A 19622-nucleotide genomic window follows, 5' to 3' on the forward strand; every position below is an offset into this window, starting at 1 on the left:
TTGAATTATACTTTTTAGTGTAAAGATAGTCTCAAAGTATGATTCCCCCCCCCCCCCTTCTTTTTCTGTAGGAGAAAAGGAAGGCACCTAAATTTCCAAATGGATCTACTCCTACAGGAGAGACTCTCAAAGAAGGCGGCCTCCATGCTGGACGTGAACTTGAGAGAACTGGAAGGTGTGTTCACTTCCCGAAATACTAGCTACCATAAAGAAATAAAAGTGATAAATCCTCACAGTTTTTAATGATGACATTTGAACATTAAAAATCATGGTATATCAGAGCGCATCCTTTTTCCTTTTCAAGTGTTGGATTCTTGCCTATAAATGCCAATCTGCTTAAAGCATTTTCAAGCCTGTGGCAATGTTTCTCAACACATTTACGAAGGATTTCATATAAGATGCTGCCTAATTTAACTAACCGACTTTCAAGAGTTGGGTTTTAATTTTCAATTGTCAAGAGCATGCAATTATCATAATTATAGCAGGAATATACAATTTTCAGTATTGGGCTAGGTACTAAAAATTTCCGTTAATGCAAATATATTTTATTAAGCGTGTATGAAATGGAGTAACAAGGAATACAAAGTAGCAAAAAATACATTGGTTTTGATTAGGTTTCTTTTAGATATAAAATAAAATTGAAGGAATTTCTTTCAGTTGAGTTGCATTGTAGTTCTCTGTTAATTCTGAAATACTTGCCAAAAAAGCCCCCAACATTGGAAATATCTGGTTAAGATTAAACCTTAATATCTTATATGAGAGCTTAGGGATTAAATCAACTGAGAAATTCTGGACAAGATGTACAGTGTTGTTATTCCCAAAATTATAAATTTCCAAATGAAATGCATCTTTCCTCATACCTTTGCAAGAAGGACTTTACAATATTTGTTTTGATTTTTACGATTTTGGCTTTGTTATGCTTACTTTTTGACTTTTTGCAGACAATATGTGGAGCTGGGAGGTTCATTTCTGCCCACAGAATTATCTCTAGATGAAACTATTGTTTTTCTTGGGAATGGAGTTTTTTTTTTTTTAAAATAATTCAAAATAAAATCAATTTTTTTGTAGGTGCAAATTATACTTAGTATTTTGGAGTCTTGAAAATTTTTTTGAAACTGCCAAAAGCTTTTTGTTTTCTTGCTAATAACTTACCCAGTTGAACTGACATATATATATGTTTGATTTTGTATTTCCATTTGTAGAATATCTCTGTAGTCCAGATGAAAACACTGTTAAAAATGATAGACCTAAATTTATTTATGGACCTAACCATATGTATGTAAAGGATTCGAATCAAAAAGCTACAACTATTTATTGGAGTGGTAATACTGAAATGTACCAAAGCAGTGGTCTTGGTTGAGGTTTAGCATTTTTCTTCTATTCCTTGTTTAGAATATCATAAGGCAGATTTGATTTAAAACATTATTTAGGTAAAATAATTTGCAAAGATATTTTTTCAGTATCTAGCCCATATACAAAAATACCTAGCCAGCTTTTAAAAAATGTGGATAACCTGCTTGATTATATTTGGAATACCACTGAATTGGAATAGATAAGATTCTCATTTACGTTGTAAACTGTTATGCTTTAATCTGGATTATGAAATCGCTAATTTGTGCTGGCAATAGGCACTGGCAGTCATGTGTAGCCCATAGTTTTGAACTAGCTAGAATCCTTTAGTGTACAGTTTGACGAGTTTCATCTCACCTATTTAGGCTTTTTGGTGGTTTGATACTTGACATCAAAAGGAAAGCACCTTTTTTCTTGAGTGACTTCAAGGATGCATTAAGCCTGCAGTGCCTGGCCTCGATTCTTTTCCTATACTGTGCCTGTATGTCTCCTGTAATCACTTTTGGAGGGCTCCTGGGAGAAGCTACACAAGGCAGAATAGTGAGTACAAAGAATGGTAGTGGCCAGGCTTTTAGACCTTCAGAGGCAAGTCACTGTGTGCATTTGTCTCATTTATTTATACTTGTATTTGAAGAATTTACCCACAGCACTTGATTAGCCTGCCCCAAAGCAGATCTTCCCCAAAAGGTAATTGCTGTGGAAAATGTGGGGTACCCATGTGAACAGGAGAAGATGCACAGTGGAGGTAAAAAATGTTTATCCTGCCTTGTTGGATGAATGGCTTCATGAATTGAGAAAGGGCTTGCATTGCCTTCTTTTTGGCTACTTAAAAATAATGAGTAGCAGTAAAGGTGCACCATCCCGCTAGGCCTACTTTAGGCAAAGTTAGAAGCTCAAGGTGGGTAGCCAAAAACATGTACTGGCCTTGAGTAGTAGGCCTACGAGGATGATAATGCCTGCAGTGTATGGGTAGCGGTCAATTGTGTATTTAAGTAACGGACAGGATATGTATATGCTTTCACTAATGGTATGTTAACAATAAAAAAGTGGCTAAGGTTTATGAGCAGAAAATACTCTTCGTTATAAACGAATATAAACCATACACATATGAAATTTTGGTAGTGTTATGTTGGGGGGTAGATAACACCAGCACCTTTTTAACCAAAATATCATTGCACTTTGGGTTTTGGAGTAGTGAAAGAATACTTAACATCAGCAATATTAATAACTTAGTGTTCGTGTCAATTGGCTTGTGAGTAAACTAGCTTGAAGTGTATTTTCTGTTTTTAAATCTATCATGAAGAAACAAGGCTCTGTCCTTTTGGGGGAGGGAAGGATGTATTCAGACATGTTCTTTATAAATTTTAAGATTCTGGTAAAGCTTATGGTGCTATAAAATTCTTCTTGACACTTAGATGAAATTTTTAAGCTTGTACTATATTAAAATTTAGTTAACTATTTTATCTCTTTCAAATAATGATGTTGACTCAGATTTTTGTTTATTGATGCAACACTTCAAGCTGATAGCAAATACAGAAATAAATTATATCTTTTCTGTGCGCTGTTTTTGCCACTGTAAATGTAGGAACGTTTATCAAAATGTCGATGTAATTTTTGAATGTACGTCATGTATACTTATGAAAATATGCTCCTTTTAAAGCTTGATTCTTAAACACCTTCTTTCTTTTAGCTATCTGGAATTGTTTGCGGGTTTGTTCCTGCCTTCAGATACTTGGTGTGCATCATTGAATGTAAAATTTAGTTGCTGCACACACATGTTCAAGCACAGTAGCTGACATTGTAAGGTACACAGTTTGTGTTTGAAACCTTCCCTCGCATTCCCAGAGGTCATCACCTCCACAGTACTCCTGTCCCTGCCACCCTGATTGAGAGCCCCAAGGTTAATGCATTGACTAACCATAAGCACTAATTCAAAGGTAATAGAACAAGAGACTGGGATTTTTTTTTTTTCCCCCTAATGTAATGAACAAAGGACTCACGTTTTCCTTTTTAATAGCCCCAGTTCAGCAAACCATTTTGCCCAGTTTTAGATGCTTTCCTGAATTGGAGCTTAAGTTTGCATAAATATTGTTTTCTTAGGCTTGCATAATTGCAAAATAGCAAACACTTAAAAATTCCACCAGGAACCCTTTAATCTGTAATCCATGACTTCTCATAGTTTTAAATGGCGTAGTTAACTATTTTTAAGTAACTTTAATATCATTTTAGAATCTTAAAAGTCCTGCCCCTCTCTTCTGAGGTGCATTGTAATGTTTTTTTTTTAGCAGAAAATGTTATAGTAAAACATTTAATTCAAGAACTGAAGTAGATATCTTACTTCAATGAAAAGAAATGCATTACCAGGTGGGACATTGGTTTACTGATCATCTATTTTTGGTGTCGTGTATACATAAAACAATATTGTTCAGTAATTTCCCCTGCACCTCCGCCTGTCAGTTTTTTCTTTTGTAATGCTTGGTTGACTGATGCAGGTTTGATACGGCACACCGTATCATGTTTTGGTACAGGTATGTTGCAATACATACATCTATTTTATTTACAGCGACAGATAATTCTTTCTGTAAACTACATGTTGAGTAACTTTTTTTTCTTTTTTTTTTAATTTGTAGTAATTGTTGGCATGTTTTTCCTCCATAGCTAGCAGGACTAGTAACTTGTTCTCATGGTTTTAGATGGCTTTATGTTTCTCAGGAGTGAAGTTTTCAAAATCTTTTGTCCATGGTATTGTTACTGCAAAACTGTGTTAAGTTATTCTTGTCTCAAACATCAATATTAATTGCAGTGTTTTTACATCTTGTCTTGTTTCTAAGTTAATGCATCTTAAAACTTTATTTATGCAGATGTGATGCTAAACGCTAACCTGAAAGGCAGCATAGTTACAGCAGTTTCTTTTCCCCCAAACAGAGTGCAATAGAGTCTCTCTTTGGAGCCTCATTAACTGGGATTGCCTATTCTCTCTTTGCTGGGCAACCTCTTACTATTTTGGGGAGCACCGGACCAGTTCTAGTATTTGAAAAAATATTGTTTAAATTTTGCAGGTAAGTGATGTTTGTATTAGCTTGATACACTTTCTAACTTTCTAGCCTGTTAGAATAGCTGTAATTGAAAGCAGATGTGTGTTAAAAGTGGATGTCCATGAAGATGTAAAGCAGCAGCAAGAGACTGAGAGATGGATGTGGTTTGGCAAAGCTGGGAGGCACTCGTGAGCCTTAAGGAGAAAATCAGTGATAAGAAGTGGCTAGGACTAAAGTAAAACTTATGTTCTGACTGTGTGGAGATGTTGGCTTTGGTTCTGCAGGGGTAAACAGGGATTGATCTACCCTCTAGGAGAAAGCATCTACGTAGTTCTGGAAAGATCATCCCCATGATGCTTCCCAGGCTAGGTAGTTGCACCCTCAGTCCTAGAAACACCTTGCAGTTGTTGCTTTGCGTTGGTGAAAGATGAGACAGAAAAGTTTCTGCTTCCTTCAGAACTAAAATCAAGGATGAGAAAAGTGGTGAATACCTACAGAGCTTGGCCTCAGTATCTGTTTTCAAATAGAATATAGTATAGGTGACTTTTGGCTCAGTTAATACTTTTGTTTCTTTCTTCACACAGGGATTACGATCTTTCCTACCTCTCCCTGCGAACTAGCATTGGTCTGTGGACTGCATTTTTATGCATAGTGCTTGTAGCCACAGATGCCAGCAGCCTTGTGTGTTACATCACTCGATTTACTGAGGAGGCTTTTGCAGCGCTTATATGCATCATATTTATTTATGAGGCATTGGAAAAGCTTTTTCATTTGGGAGAAGTGTATGCCTTCAATATGCACAATGATTTGGAGAAACTGACTTTATATTCGTAAGTATCAAGTTTCTATCTGTTAGTAAAATACATAGGGAAAACGTTTATAGTATAGAGACATACCGTAATACTGTAATACTCTCTCACACACACTGTAATGTGTGCCTCTCCGTGGAAGGGTAGGAGGAATGCTGGGGGTGGTATGGGCATGAGAAACCTCTGAAAAATTCTATTCAGGATGCTGTGGAATTGAATTTTCTGTGTTAGCTATGGGTGCTTGGAAGGGAAGAGGGACTGTGACAATGCCTGCTTTCATTGCAGCTTTATTAAAGGTCAGCCTGGAGATTAAAGGTCAGAACAGGAGTTCTGCCTTGCCGCTTCTAGAAATTGTGATAGTTTACCCCACCTGGGTGAGGAGTATTTCGAGGTAGCTGAGGCATGGAGAGCTTCTGCAACTTTCACATGCTATGAATAGGGAGTTAACATCTTTAAAGAGTGTTGCTTTCTACTGTAATTATGGGGAATACTTGACTTTTTTAAAAAATTTTTTTTTGAGAGAGGAGAATAATAAAAAATACAATACAACCGTATTTTTTTTTTTCTTTCCTAAGTAGAACTATTAGTCTATTCATCACAGTAACTAGCAGTAAAACTATCAGTACAAAAATAACTTTTATTTCATTTAGGGAATGCAATAAGCAAGCTATTTAGCTATATCTTTTTTATGTTTGATTTATTCTAGTGGCAGTTGTATATTATCTACCTGTGGTGGGTTGACCCAGGCTGGATGCCAGGTGCTCACCAAAGCCACTCTTATCACTCTGCCTCCTCAGCTGGACAAGGGAGAGAAAATACAAAGAAAGGCTCATAGGTTGAGATAAGGACAGGGAGATCTCTCAGCAATTAGTGTCATGAGCAAAACAGACTTGACTTAGGAAAATTAGTTTAATTTGTTACCAATCAAATCAGAGTAGGGTAATGAGAAATAAAAACTAGATCTTAAAACATCTTCCCCCCACCCCTCCCTTCTTCCCCGGCTCAACTTCACTCCCAAATTCTCCACCTCCTTCCCCTGCATGGTACAGGGGATCGGGGAATGGGGGTTGCGGTCAGTTCATCACACGTTGCCTCTGCCGCTCCTTCCTCCTCAGGAGCAGGACACCGCACACTCTTCCCCTGCTCCAGCCTGGGGCCCTTCCCATGGGAGACAGTTCTCCATGACCGTGAGTCCTTCCCACGGCTGCAGTTCTTCACGAACTGCTCTAGCATGGGTCCCTTCCACGGGGTGCAGTCCTTCAGGAACAGACTGCTCCAGCGTGGGTCCCCCACGGGGTCACAAGTCCTGACAGCAAACCTGCTCCAGCGTGGGCTCCTCTCCCCATGGGTTCACAGGTCCTGCCAGGAGCCTGCTCCAGCGCGGGCTTCCCACGGGGTCACAGCCTCCTTCGGGCATCCACCTGCTCCAGCGTGGGTTCCTATGGGCTGCAGGTGGATACCTGCTCCACTGTTAACCTCCATGGGCTGCAGGGGGACAGCCTGCCTCACCATGGTCTTCACCACGGGCTGCAGGGGAATCTCTGCTCTGGCACCTGGAGCACCTCCTCCCCCTCCTTCTTCACTGACCTTGGTGTCTCACATATTCTCACTCCTCTCTTCTGACTGCTGCTCGTGTTGCGCAATATTTTTTTTTCCCCTTCTTCAATATGTTATCCCAGAGGCGCTACCACTGTTGCTGATGGGCTCGGCCTTGGCCAGCAGTGGGTCTGTCTTGGAGCCGGCCTGCATTGGCTTTATTGGACATAGAGGAAGCTTCTAGCAGCTTCTCACAGAAGCTACTCCTGAAGTCCCCGCAATTACCAAAACCTTGCCATGCAAACCCAATGCACTACCTTTTAGTGTGCATTTGTACCACTTCTGAATTAAGAGAGTTTGCTTATATGGTGAAATGAGCGTTGAGCACTTTTTATACCATGTGTCTTGACACTGTATTTTTTTAGTTTGTGATGATATGCTTAAGTGCTGCTTTATCTTTTGCTGCTCAGTGTGGAGTTTCCAAGCTTGTGGTACAGATTCATGAAATATGATGAATTGGGTTACCAGCTCACACCTGCCAGAAGGAGGAGATCCTGCTAACTGTTGCTGAGAGAAACTGCTCATTTCACATAATTTAAACCAAATCAAAAGCAAAGCTGTTCTTTGATTGATCAACAACACACAATTAACCATCAATCAGTGATCCATACGTTCAGGGTCAGTATCAGTAATACAGCAGATAAACCACAATGTGAGACACTTAAATACTAGTAAGATCCTACACATTTTTAAATTGTCTTCTGTTAGTAATCCCCAAAAGTTCTAATCGCACCCGCACCAATAATTACTCTCCAGCCCCAGACATGGGGGTTACAATCACACACCATCTTTGAGGAGCACAGGTTTCTCTGCTAGTGCTCCCCTCCTGTTGCAGGTGTGTGTCCTCCAGCTTTATTTGTACCTGTGTGGTTCTCCGTAGTCTGCTAGGTCACATGCTGGTGAGGGAGCCCCCTGCAAGGTTGCTTCCATAAGTCTGAGGTGGGAGTCCCTATTTGTTGCACCCTGCAGTCAGTCCCTAGTTGAAGGGAGACTGCTCACCGTCCCGCTGGGCGGCTGCTCTGCCTGGCCAAGGCAGAGATCATGATGCATGCAGGGTGACTTCTGGCAGTGTCAAACCAGGTTTTGACTATTGTGTTTCCACTCCAAGATCTCTCCTCTCTTTTACAAACATTCATGCTTCTTTGATACTTCCTTTCAAGATGATTCCTTCCCCACGCTCCCCCCCGCCTCCCAAAGTCTTTTTGTAGTTCCTTTGTTACTATTTAATCTAGCTGATGGTCGTCATCTTCCAACGTGATCAGTTTTGGGCAAACACCCTCCCAAACTGCTTCTTGTATTCCATTCACGCGTGGCATTTACACTCACTTTCCTGTCTTAACAGCTGTTAAGACCAGGCCACATGGCCAGGAGTAGGCCGTGGGAGTACACTCACTTCCTAATTTCCCCCTTTCTCCTGGCTGCTCATTCTTCTGTTTCAGTGGCTCTGGGACCTCATTGGACTCCTGTGTGAACGTGTTAAATTCACTAATCTGGCAGAAACTGTACTGTAGATCTGTAGGTCTTTTGACCCTTGCCACCTGATTGCGTTTTGTGTGCTAGCACAGGCAGGCCATGAGGGCGGAGAGAGGAAGGTGTGACATTTCCTTGGTTTAGCTCTGTGAGGTGTCACACATGTCTTTCAGGACGTGCCGCAGATTTCAGCTTTGGTTTGTCCTGCATTTCTTTTCTGTGACAAAGCTGTAGGAGATCCAGCCTTTTACAATTGCCTTTTTTTTTTTCCCTTTTCTTTTTTTTTTTTTTTTCCTCCCTCTGTTCCCCCAATGGGGAAGAGGATGCGGAACAAGCATCTTCAGCTAAGTGAGCCAGAAGACAGTCTCAAATACTCTTACATTTTCTGTTTTTATTTTCTCTTCCTGGATTTCCACTTACCTACTTGGTGGCATCCTTTATCTTCATTGCATTTGTTGAGAAATTTGTCTGTCAGTCTTCCTTCGGCATGCTTGTTCGTGTTACTGCCTTGACCAACAACTAAAGATGCTTTCTTTTTGTCTTGCCATACTTATTGTTGCAATTCCTTTCTCTTCTGATTTATTCTTTACTTACTCTGTTTGCAGCTACCTCATAGGAACTACTGCTTTCCAATCTTCTTTCCAATTTCCTTTTGCTGTTACTTTAGGATGCAGTTATAAAAAGAAAGTATATTTACTTCTTATTTTTTTAAGTTCCCTAAACATTGTGCTTCGCAAATCTAGATTCATTTGCCCGTGCACATTTAGTGTTTTTTCCTTCCTTACCTTCACACTATCAGGATGCAAGTTTGCCCTTCCGTGGTTCTCTGTTTTTCAGTATCTTGATGGATCTCATAGAAGAAGACTTATTTCTTGCTTATTATCTGTTTTTCTTCTTCTACATAAACGTTTACATGTTAAGCTTATGGTTTGGTGTACTTGAATAGCTTTATTTGAAAACATCCCATTAAATCAATATTCAGTGTGCTGTGGTGGTTTTTTTTTTTTTTACTGATGTGTACTTCTGTCAACCTGTCTGACAGAAAGGATTCTGCAGTCCAAGTTTGCAAACCACTGCAGCAGGGAGGGACACTTTCACTTGTTCAAAAAGTTATTAAAAATGCATGTATGCAGTTGCTTTAAATCTGAGCAATTTATGCATTTATATCTTCAGTTAGCCCACTACATACTTAAAAATGATGTCTTAGTTCAGGGTGACCAGTTTTGGTCATGTGTAGATTAGAAGGCATGCCAAATGCAAGATAAATGGCTCACTCTACCAAAATTTTAGAAAAGACTCGGAAACATCTAGAGGCTAATGACATGTCTGGTTTGAAAAGGAGTTGCTGAAACTATGTCATCTACACCAATTTTTTAAATGAAATGGTTTCAATCTCTGTTTTCTCTTGTGTTGGTGTACAGTAGGACTAATTGAATTTTGAATCATTGTGGGATGTTATGCTCTATAGAAATCTAAAAACCTTGATTTGTACAGTGTCATAGAAAACTGTTTGCACCCAGTTAGTCCCATTATGTAGAAATCTTTAGAAATAACACAACATATGTTAGTATAGGGTTATTGGAAGGTGGTGTCATTTGGATTTTTATCTTCATCTTTTTATTCACAATATGTGGAAGTCTGCATATATTACCTATTTCATTTTGGTTTTCATGTGTCATTCTATTTAAACACTGGCATATCAATCATGTAGTTAAGTCAACATCTTGCCTGCTTCTAATTCTTTAAAATACATAGTTTGATTTTTTTGGTACTATCTGTTAAACCTCCTGAGCAGTCACTTCTTTGGTTCTTCATTTTCCCCATCCCCACCCCCGCCAATAATCCTAGTTCATGTCATGTAAGGAGGAGTCTTCTACTATGCTTCTTTCATAGAAGGTTGGGCTAAACTCTGGTTTAAACTCCTTAGGATTTTTGAAATTACTGTGAATCACTGCATTTTGGCACATACGGCTTAAAAGCATGTAAATTATTTTTTCTTCCCTTCAGATGTGTGTGTTCTGAGCCTGAGAAACCCAGTAACGAAACTTTGCAGGTGTGGAGGAGTATGAATAAGTCTGCGGAAAATATAGCATGGAGTAACCTTACAGTTTCTGTGAGTATCTAAAAGCTATTTGTATATGTGTGTGTATGTACATATATATGTATGTATAAAAAATAAATACTTACACAGTACCAGTCTTGATTTAATATTTTTCATCTGGTTTCTTTCTTGATTTGAACCTGGACTGTTTTCTTTAACTCTCTTATTGCTCCCATAATGCTTTAAACAGTCATTTTAGTGGTTTGAATGAGCAAGTCCATGGCAGTAAATACTAGTATCGTAAATGTCTGCTAGAGGTAGCCACTTTAATCCTGCTAGACAGAACAGTCTTCTTTCTGAAGTGCAGATGAATATGATGAGGTGAATAAACAGGAGATTGCTTCCTTCAGTTTCCTGGAAAGGATGAACAAATATTTTTAAGAAGATGTGAAGATGGAATCTGCAGTTAAAATGTGGTAGCAAATGCACTTCATTAGTTTGTTAGACATTGGTATAACACTACAACAGAATCAAAGAAACTACCTGAATATTGATTGGAGGAAAATAATGATTTGGAAAATTGAAGGTTAAAAGAAAAAGGGAAGAGCTATTTGAAGGAATAGGCTTGAAAGCATTACCTTCTGAACTGGATATTTCATAACAATATCTAATTTTGTGGGTAGGTGAGGAGGAGGAAAGTTATCGTGTGGAAGTGATACTGGAGGCTTTTAGGAAGAAACATTTTTGCTGATCAGTAGTTCCTTGAGTGGGATTCAGTTGCCTAAATGCAGCTGTCTACAGCCACTTTGCATACCCTGGCGTCTGGTTTCCACCTACATCTTGAATGATTGGGATCTGCTATAGATTTTGTGTTGCATTTGCTAGCTGTGTGTGCCTACTTTGACCATTGTAGGCTATCTAAAATGGCAGTAGATATCTGTATATGGGCTCTTCTTGTGTGTGAGCCTAGACGTTCACACTGAAAGTACAAGGTGTTTTACACAGCAAAAATACTATGAAAAACCTCAGTGCTTTACTTGAGTTTTAGCTGTAGTGTTTTCTATGTACCACCAATGGCTCCTAGTCTACCATAATCACCTAGGATGGCAGTTTCTCTTGAACTTAGCTTTTGTATTTATTTTATATTTATTATTTATTCTATATACCTTTTCATTCTCTTAAGCACCTTTAGTCTTCCCAGAGAGACAGAACTGATCCAGAATTTGGTGGTGCTTATATTCAAAGTGGATTGTTAACAGGGAAAATTTTTGTCATAAGTTAAATTTTTGATAAATTAACCTGTTTAAAGACTAGGTTGTGGCAGTGCTGCTTCCAACTATTTGATTTATTGGCTTGTTGTTTCCTTGTGCCTACTTTAATTCTTTGCTTTGATTTTCAGTGAGCCTTTTGGATAGGGATCGTCTGACTTTGTTTTCTTTTTTATTCAAATCCATTATTTACAATGCTTTTCTATTTACTAGCAATTTTTTTCTTACAGTTGGGTTAATCTTATTTTGTAAGAGTGTTTTTTCCTTAACCGTATCAGGACAAAACAAAGTCAAGAATAAGGAGATGGGAGAAATTGAGGAGGTTGTTTTTTTGTTTTTTTTTTTTTTTTTAAATTTAGATTTAAATGTTCATCAGCTTCAAAGTTGATGTTGGATAGTCAGCTTTTCCTGGGTTTAGTCCTCAGTCTTTCTTTATGCATTCAATCTTGTGATGCTTTGAGAAATAGAATAGAAATGAGGTGAATGTAAAGAAGTTGTTTCTTCTTGGGCACCTCCCAGCATTTTGGCATCCTGAAGTAATCAGTGATGGATACTGTGGCTCTTCTGGACAGACAGCCAAATTTTTGGCATTTCAGGATGAGCTAGTGATGAAGGAAGGAAGCCCTTTTTTGGGGTTGTGAAAGTTCTCAGGTGTGTTTTGTATCGAAAGGCTACAAGTTAGTTGAATGTACTAAGTGAATAAAACATACAAATTTAAGGAGTTTTTCTCTTTGCAGGAATGTTTACAATTTCATGGTGTGTTTCGTGGATCAGCTTGTGGCCATCATGGACCATATATTCCAGATGTTCTCTTCTGGTCTGTCATATTATTCTTTACAACATTTTTCCTCTCCTCTTTCCTTAAGCAATTCAAGACCAAACGCTATTTCCCAACTAAGGTAATTCTGATTAGAGACTATTATTATCTTGTGATAAATACATTAGTATAATTTAAGAGTTGAATTTTTTGTTTTGCTTCAGAACTTTTTATTGAGAGATTTCTTTTAAGACAGGAAAAGAAATTAAAAACAGAAAATTAGCTAATAGTTCTGAAAATGAAGACATTAGAGTAAATAAATTGGCTGCTGAAAATTCAGTGCTTACTCTCTACATTCCTATAGTTACAACAAGATGTTCTAAACATTAGAAGACCTAAGCAGTCTGTCTCCCCATATTAATGGGTATTGACATGTATCATTTGGAGAGATAATATTGCCGCTGTTTTCCTCACCTAGCTGTACAGAACAATTGATTGCTTTCCCCAAACTGCTGATGTATGAAGGGTTCTGAGCAGTTCCTCAGGAGATTACTATTTCTAATAGAGGCTAATAAAATGATTATTCTTGGACTGATTTACGCAACTTACTTCTGCTAACCAAGATAAAGCAGTTAGATCTTCTCTAAACCTCAGCTCATCCCTACAATATGTTCCTAATGTTTAATAAAGTCACCTTTGATAACCTGAATCTATTGCAAATTATCCCCCCCCTCTATTAAAACATCAAATGTATGAATATTGATTTCAGAACAATTCAGTGATGTTATTGAATTAAGCTACAAGAGACTAGCTGTGATGGCCCAGCCTCCCAGTAGGGTTGAGAGGACAGGAAGATGAGGAGGGAATTATTTTAAGTCATTTGCTGCTTGCAGTAGATCATTTTAAATGAGATAATTGGATGAACAGTTGTACAGAATACTTACCTTCTGCAACTTCATGCTATGCTGGCAGGCCGCTTAAATTTTAAAATAGAGAAAATACATATAACGGTCAGTGGTGTAGTATAATATAAATAGACTTCACTATTCATATGGGAGAAAATTGTCTTTCTATACATGCAAATTATAATAATGAAAAAGCAAGAGTTAACACAAGTCTTTTCTTTTTAGGTGCGTTCTACCATCAGTGACTTTGCAGTATTTCTGACCATAGTTATCATGGTTTTGATTGACTACCTTGTAGGAGTACCTTCTCCTAAGCTTCATGTTCCAGAGAAATTTGAAGTAAGAAATAAAACCTTTCAAAAAAACTTAACTTTTTAAATGCTTGCAGTTTCATAGACAGTAGAACAATGGAATTATATAGAAACAGAAATTTATCTTTTTTACTTACAATGTAGTTGATGAAGTAATCTCCCTTTCCTGTTTTGGATGTATGTCTCATCTGACAGAAGAGACTATGCTTTATATTATAATATCACTGAAAAGGAAGCATTCTTTTGTGCAAATGTGTAGAAATGAAGGAATGGATTGGATTTGTTTTAATTTTTTCCATATTCACATGTAACAGCTAAATCAGTCTTTTGGTCAAAGCCATTGGGAAAAAAATCTAAACACAAATTAAAGAGACTGTTGATCTGTTCATTGCAGCTGTTTGTAGCAACAAAATCTGCATTTTATCATAGTCACTTAATTCTTATTGTTGGTGTTTGTTTTTTCAGCCCACCCGAAAAGACCGAGGATGGTTCATAGATCCTCTTGGAAGCAATCCCTGGTGGACACTCTTGGTAGCTGCTGTTCCTGCTTTACTCTGTACCATTCTCATTTTCATGGATCAACAAATAACAGCTGTTATTATAAACAGGAAAGAGCATAAGCTGAAGGTAAAAGTAATTTTCACAAAACTCCAATGATACGTAGGTCAAGTTTATTTTAAATCAAATTCATTCTGCAAGTCTGTGAAATGTTACCAACAGCTACTAAATAAATGTATATATTGACTAATAAAGAACAAATACAATTTTTGGACACACTCAAAGTATCTAACTTTGGTAGTTATCTGTTATTTACCAGCTAAGTTACAAATATGGTATAATATAAATAGAAAGTTTATCAAATGATTTGTTCACTTAATTTTACAGAAAGGCTGTGGTTATCATCTTGATCTGCTCATGGTTGGTGTTATGTTGGGGATATGTTCTGTCATGGGCTTACCGTGGTTTGTTGCTGCAACTGTCCTGTCTATAAGTCATGTTAATAGCCTGAAAGTTGAATCTGAATGCTCAGCACCAGGAGAGCAACCAAAGTTTTTGGGAATCCGGGAGCAGCGAGTGACAGGATTGATGATTTTTGTCCTGATGGGGTTGTCAGTGTTCATGACCTCTGTGTTAAAGGTAAAACACAGTTTTTCCAAAATATTTGTGTTTTCTTTTGTGCTTTTGATTTTGATATTGTGATTTAGCATTTCATAATGTTAGGAAGTTCTATTATGCTAAATAAAATATGCCTGGACTCATTCTCAAATTGCCTTTTTAACAACGGGTGTTAGTTGAAAAGAAATGATGGGGGAGATGTAAGAAAATGAAATCTGAGCAAGCTAGAAATGTAGTGAGTAGTGAAGAAAACAAGCTTTGTCCATGTTACCTGATTTTCTTGCCAGCTATTTTTCAGTTTCTCAAGTTCACGTTACCCAAAATAGTTCTTCTGTAGTTTTTATGTGAGTGCATAAATGGAGACAGAAAAGGAGTGTGATAAAGAGAAAAAGTTACTTGAGCGGAAGTAATATAATATAGCAGAAGAAACAGAAACATCTTGTTTAAAAGGTGATCATTAGAAGTGACACTTTCACTTTTCATTCTTATCTTCAGTGTATTAAACTTCCTTTGATGTTTAAAGTGTCAAGGTTATCTTATGCATCATCACAGTGTAATAGAGATTTTGCAGGTCGTATTGTGGCCTCAGTTTACACTTTGTCTCTTAATTTATATCCATAGTGCCCTTCCGAAGACTTTATTGGAAGAAAACCAATCAGTCTAGTTGACTTTTTGCTCAGATTTGAGTAAAATCCATTCAACTTCAGCTTTGTTGTTTCAAATCCAATAGTTAAAAGGAGAAATAAAAAAACTGTCTTCTTGTTGCCAAAATAGCAGATACGGCATAAAATGCATAATTGCTAATACCTTTAAAGAACTTTGTAAAAGTCAGTTTCAAGACAGATCACAAGTCCTTTCACAAAAAAGTAGCTTCTAATGGCTGTTTAAGTTTAGATAATGGGAAGAAATAAACCTATGAACACATAGCTGTAATTCAGTAATTAGAGCTATGTATTACATATTCTTAATAGTTGACCATTTGTATGTGTTAAAGAATGTAAAGGTCTGAAAACAGTAAGGCAGTAGCAGTTATTAAAAATGAGTATTCAGATTTGACAATCTCTGGTTGAAAAGCTACCAAGAGCTCAGATGTATAATGCAGATGATCAGAATCAGAAGCAGAAATATTGAAATAGATTTATTGTTGCTCAAAAGGTGCTGATTGCTGAAGCTACATGTTTACCCCACATTTTAACAGCTGATTCTTAGAAACTAATGCTTTTATTTTTTTATGGAACCAAGGGTAATAGGAATGGAATTATTATTATTTGCTCTTTATGAAATGTTTTTCTTTTTCAATGTGAATGGCTGTTATTGTTCGAAAGAAGGAAGGAGGACAAAGCCTTGCATCTGTAGGTTGCTGTGCTTTTGTTCCATGTATGGATTTATACTGATTTAATGCAGTAGAAGTTAACATAAATGAAGTACTAGCATGTCAAATTATAGAGCTCACATATATATATGTATATGTACACACACACACACACACATATATATGTGCAGTAACGAATCCCCAAAGCATAGTTTTATTCCACACTATTTAAATTTCAGTAAAGGCTTTTGTTCAGGCTTGATAGCAGCAGTTTTTATTAAGATTTTGAGTTGTATCTTGGCTGTCCTTTACTCAGGAGTTTTATGAATTCAGGAGCAAAGAAAGCTTCACTTGCTTTGTGTAGGCTGCAGAGGTTTGATGCAAGTGCCACTGAAATCAGTGGACAACTTCATTGTCTTAGTAAGCTTTAAACTGATCATCTTATTGGAGCAAAATTTAGCCCTGAATAATTAGCAGATTTGCATAGCTCAGTAGGTATGGTGGGTTTTTTTTCATCTGCTCCAGAAATGCAAGATTAGTGATCAAAAGTAAAACTTCATATGGTAATTTCATGAAGTTGATGGTCTCGATACAGTTCCTAAGCAGCATACTTAGCATTAATAGAAATCTTGGTTGCAACCTAGAAAATTGAATGAATGGGCAGTCAAGACTGAACTACTTTTTTAATCCTGGTGATAGCCTTGTTAGCTCTAGATTTTTTTGTTGCTCGATGCATATATTTTCTCTATAAATAAAGAGCCTCAGGTTTTACAGATTTCACTTAAGTAAAATATAAAGTAAAAAATAACTTGGTCCATGTCTTTCACTAATACGGACTGCTATGTTATGCCATGTTGATTCCACAAGTAACTGTGTTTTTTTCCCCAGTTTATTCCAATGCCAGTTTTGTATGGTGTCTTTCTTTACATGGGAGTATCTTCATTAAAAGGCATTCAGGTAAAGTCTGATTTTAATGAGTATTTGCTTTTGTTTAACACTAAATGAAAAGGAAACTGTAACGTATTATTTATGTGAGCAACAATAAAGCTAGCCCATATTGACTGAATAGTATGTAGGATAATTTCCTGAGTGTCATGTTCAGATATTTGTTCTTACTGTGTTGTGTCTTCACTTCTCAGTTCTTTTGCATTTATTCTTTCAGTAGTGTAACTGAGCAACAAATTTTCTGAAATATTCTGAAATTTTGTAGTAGTAATAAGTGGCTGAAAAAAACTGCCACAAAACAGCCCCCAGCCCCACTGGGATTAATTTATGTTTCTGGAGTCCCCTAAAAATGTTTATTTCCTTCCAGAGGGGAAGAAAATAATTAACTGAAGGATGATTTTTATTTTTCAATGCAGTTTTTTGACCGTATAAAACTGTTTGGAATGCCTGCCAAACATCAACCAGACCTGATTTATCTACGTTATGTGCCACTCTGGAAGGTCCATATCTTTACAGTTGTTCAGCTCACTTGTCTGGTTCTGTTGTGGGTGATTAAAGCCTCTGCAGCTGCTGTTGTTTTCCCTATGATGGTAAGTTATCTGTTTTACAAGTTAATAATTTTCCAAGAGTACGTGCATCATCCAGGATCCCTTCAGAATGCATTTGCTGCCTTAAGAAAGAAGGGAGTGGGAAAGAAACAAAAGAACCTGTAGTACAAGTTGTTCACTTTTAAAACACAAGGACTTTTCATTTCCTGAAAATAAGCAATTCAGTTGTGAATAGCTATTGAAAGTGGAAATGATTTAACTTTGTGGTAAGAGAAAATTAGTACTACAAAAAAGGGCTTTCGTTAAAGACTCTGAATGTACTGAAAGTGTGTGTGCATTTTTGTTAATTTAAATAGTTTAATAGAAATGATTCCATTTCTGGTTCCCTTAAGGTTCTAGCGTTAGTATTCATTCGCAAGCTCATGGATTTATGTTTCACCAAAAGAGAGCTTAGCTGGCTTGATGATCTTATGCCAGAAAGTAAAAAGAAGAAAGAAGATGACAAAAAGAAAAAAGAGAAAGCAGTAAGTAACAATCGAACTAAGGATGTTGTAAATTACTAGAAAATACTCAATGAGACTTAAAAGAATTTTAAGTGGCCTGAGCATATGACCTTACATACCAAATACACATTTTGAAATTCTTTACCAATGAGGTTTAATGCTAGAGGAACTATTACTGGCAATTAAGTTAAGGAAAAGTCACTGCGTCAATGGTGCTATTATGAACTATGACTCTTATTTGTGATTAAAATTAGCAAGCAAAGTGGAAAGGAGCAGTTTTTAGTACAAAATGTTGTTTTCTTTGCCTTTCATCAGGTTAGAAGGTGGGTGTGGATGGGAGAGAAAAGCAGTGCAGCAGGGATCTTTACCCTGCTCAAATTAATCACAAAACTGTTCATCGTATCAGGGACATTTTGCTTGTGTGTGTTTGCAGAGCTGTAGTTAAAACCAGCTGCTAGTTACCAATAATATAGTAATATAGCTTGTATAACATCTTCATAAAAGTCTTACCTAACTGTACACCAGCTGTACGCCCTCCTACCCCACTCCCCTATCCCCCTACCTGGATAAAACACTTCTAAGAAAAAAGGTCTTAAACTATATCTCCTGCATTCAACTCCAGTACCTACAGGGAAATGCCCCTTACCCGTATGAAAATTAACTGTCAGCATGAGATACTTCGATTTCTGCTGCATGAGTAATTTTATAAACCTTTTACTTGGAATTTTCAGGAAGCAGAGAGAATGCTTCACACAAGGGACAATGAAAGTGTACACCTTGCATATGGAGAAGCAAATTTGGATTTTCCTGTAAAAACCCTAAAATACAGGTATAATAAAATGTTGGTCTTTTAGAGTTTTTGTATCACGTGCTGTAATTTGCTTTATATTAAGTTGGTTGTGTATGAGTTGAATTAATTTTTTTTCCCAAGCTTGTAACTCAGTCATGATTATGAAGTATGAAGATATATCTCATGGTGCTATAGTAGCGTTTTCATGTTGCACTGTTCTTTAAAACTGCATCTTAATTATAAATTTACATGACCATCTTGAACAGATCAGATGACTCAATTTCGACCAGCTGTACTCAAGGTGAAGAAGCTTCCTTGGTCAGTTTTCGTGGAATACTTGTGTGTTACTGTGCATGAAATACTGAGTATTAAGCAACTAATAGCATCAGTTGAGCCGTGTGTTTACCAGCCACTTGGATTGTTCAGAAAAAGTTTAAGTGTGCAGTTCTTTGATGGCTTATTTAAGTGAGGGCTAAAGTCTGTAATTTCTGTGATATAAAAAAAACTTTTTACAGGCAGCCATGTTTACTTTAAAAGGTCATTTTCTTAAAGTAAATGTGAGGACAGAGTTACTGGTTCTCTTCCAGAAAAGGAAGTGCTGGAATTTCAGTGATGGAAAGTTCCTTCAGCACTGGAAGGTGTTTTGTCTCAGTATTTATCTCCCTTACTGGGGATGTATTCAGCTTAGTTGTCAAGTATTCTACAACTGTTCAACACACCCGGAAGATGTGACAGATTAGCTTGCCAGCTTTTTTTGCCTCTCTAATACTAAGGGTTCTAGGTTAAAAATTGGCTTTCCTATGGATCTAGAATAGTGTCAGGTCTACCCTGATCTGAGTTGGGAACAGGCAGTTTTTTCCATCAGA

The 19622-nt window shown here is 37.2% G+C and overlaps 1 protein-coding gene across 1 annotated transcript in view; it reads left to right on the forward strand.

The window, feature by feature from the left end:
• Positions 1–19622, forward strand: part of SLC4A7 (solute carrier family 4, sodium bicarbonate cotransporter, member 7) — a 42327-nt gene that overhangs the window by 17665 nt on the left and 5040 nt on the right. The window contains exons 8-20 of the mRNA XM_009586469.1: positions 72–175; positions 1716–1890; positions 4276–4409; positions 4970–5215; positions 10268–10373; positions 12307–12468; positions 13457–13570; positions 14008–14169; positions 14428–14679; positions 16859–16927; positions 17332–17505; positions 17856–17987; positions 18698–18795. Of these exons, the coding sequence (XP_009584764.1) occupies positions 72–175; positions 1716–1890; positions 4276–4409; positions 4970–5215; positions 10268–10373; positions 12307–12468; positions 13457–13570; positions 14008–14169; positions 14428–14679; positions 16859–16927; positions 17332–17505; positions 17856–17987; positions 18698–18795 (1928 nt within the window). The remainder of the gene's footprint in view (positions 1–71; positions 176–1715; positions 1891–4275; positions 4410–4969; positions 5216–10267; positions 10374–12306; positions 12469–13456; positions 13571–14007; positions 14170–14427; positions 14680–16858; positions 16928–17331; positions 17506–17855; positions 17988–18697; positions 18796–19622) is intronic.

The sequence above is a fragment of the Fulmarus glacialis genome, unplaced genomic scaffold, assembly GCF_000690835.1.
Source record: "Fulmarus glacialis isolate BGI_N327 unplaced genomic scaffold, ASM69083v1 scaffold10241, whole genome shotgun sequence".
Classification (NCBI taxonomy): Eukaryota; Metazoa; Chordata; class Aves; order Procellariiformes; family Procellariidae; genus Fulmarus; species Fulmarus glacialis.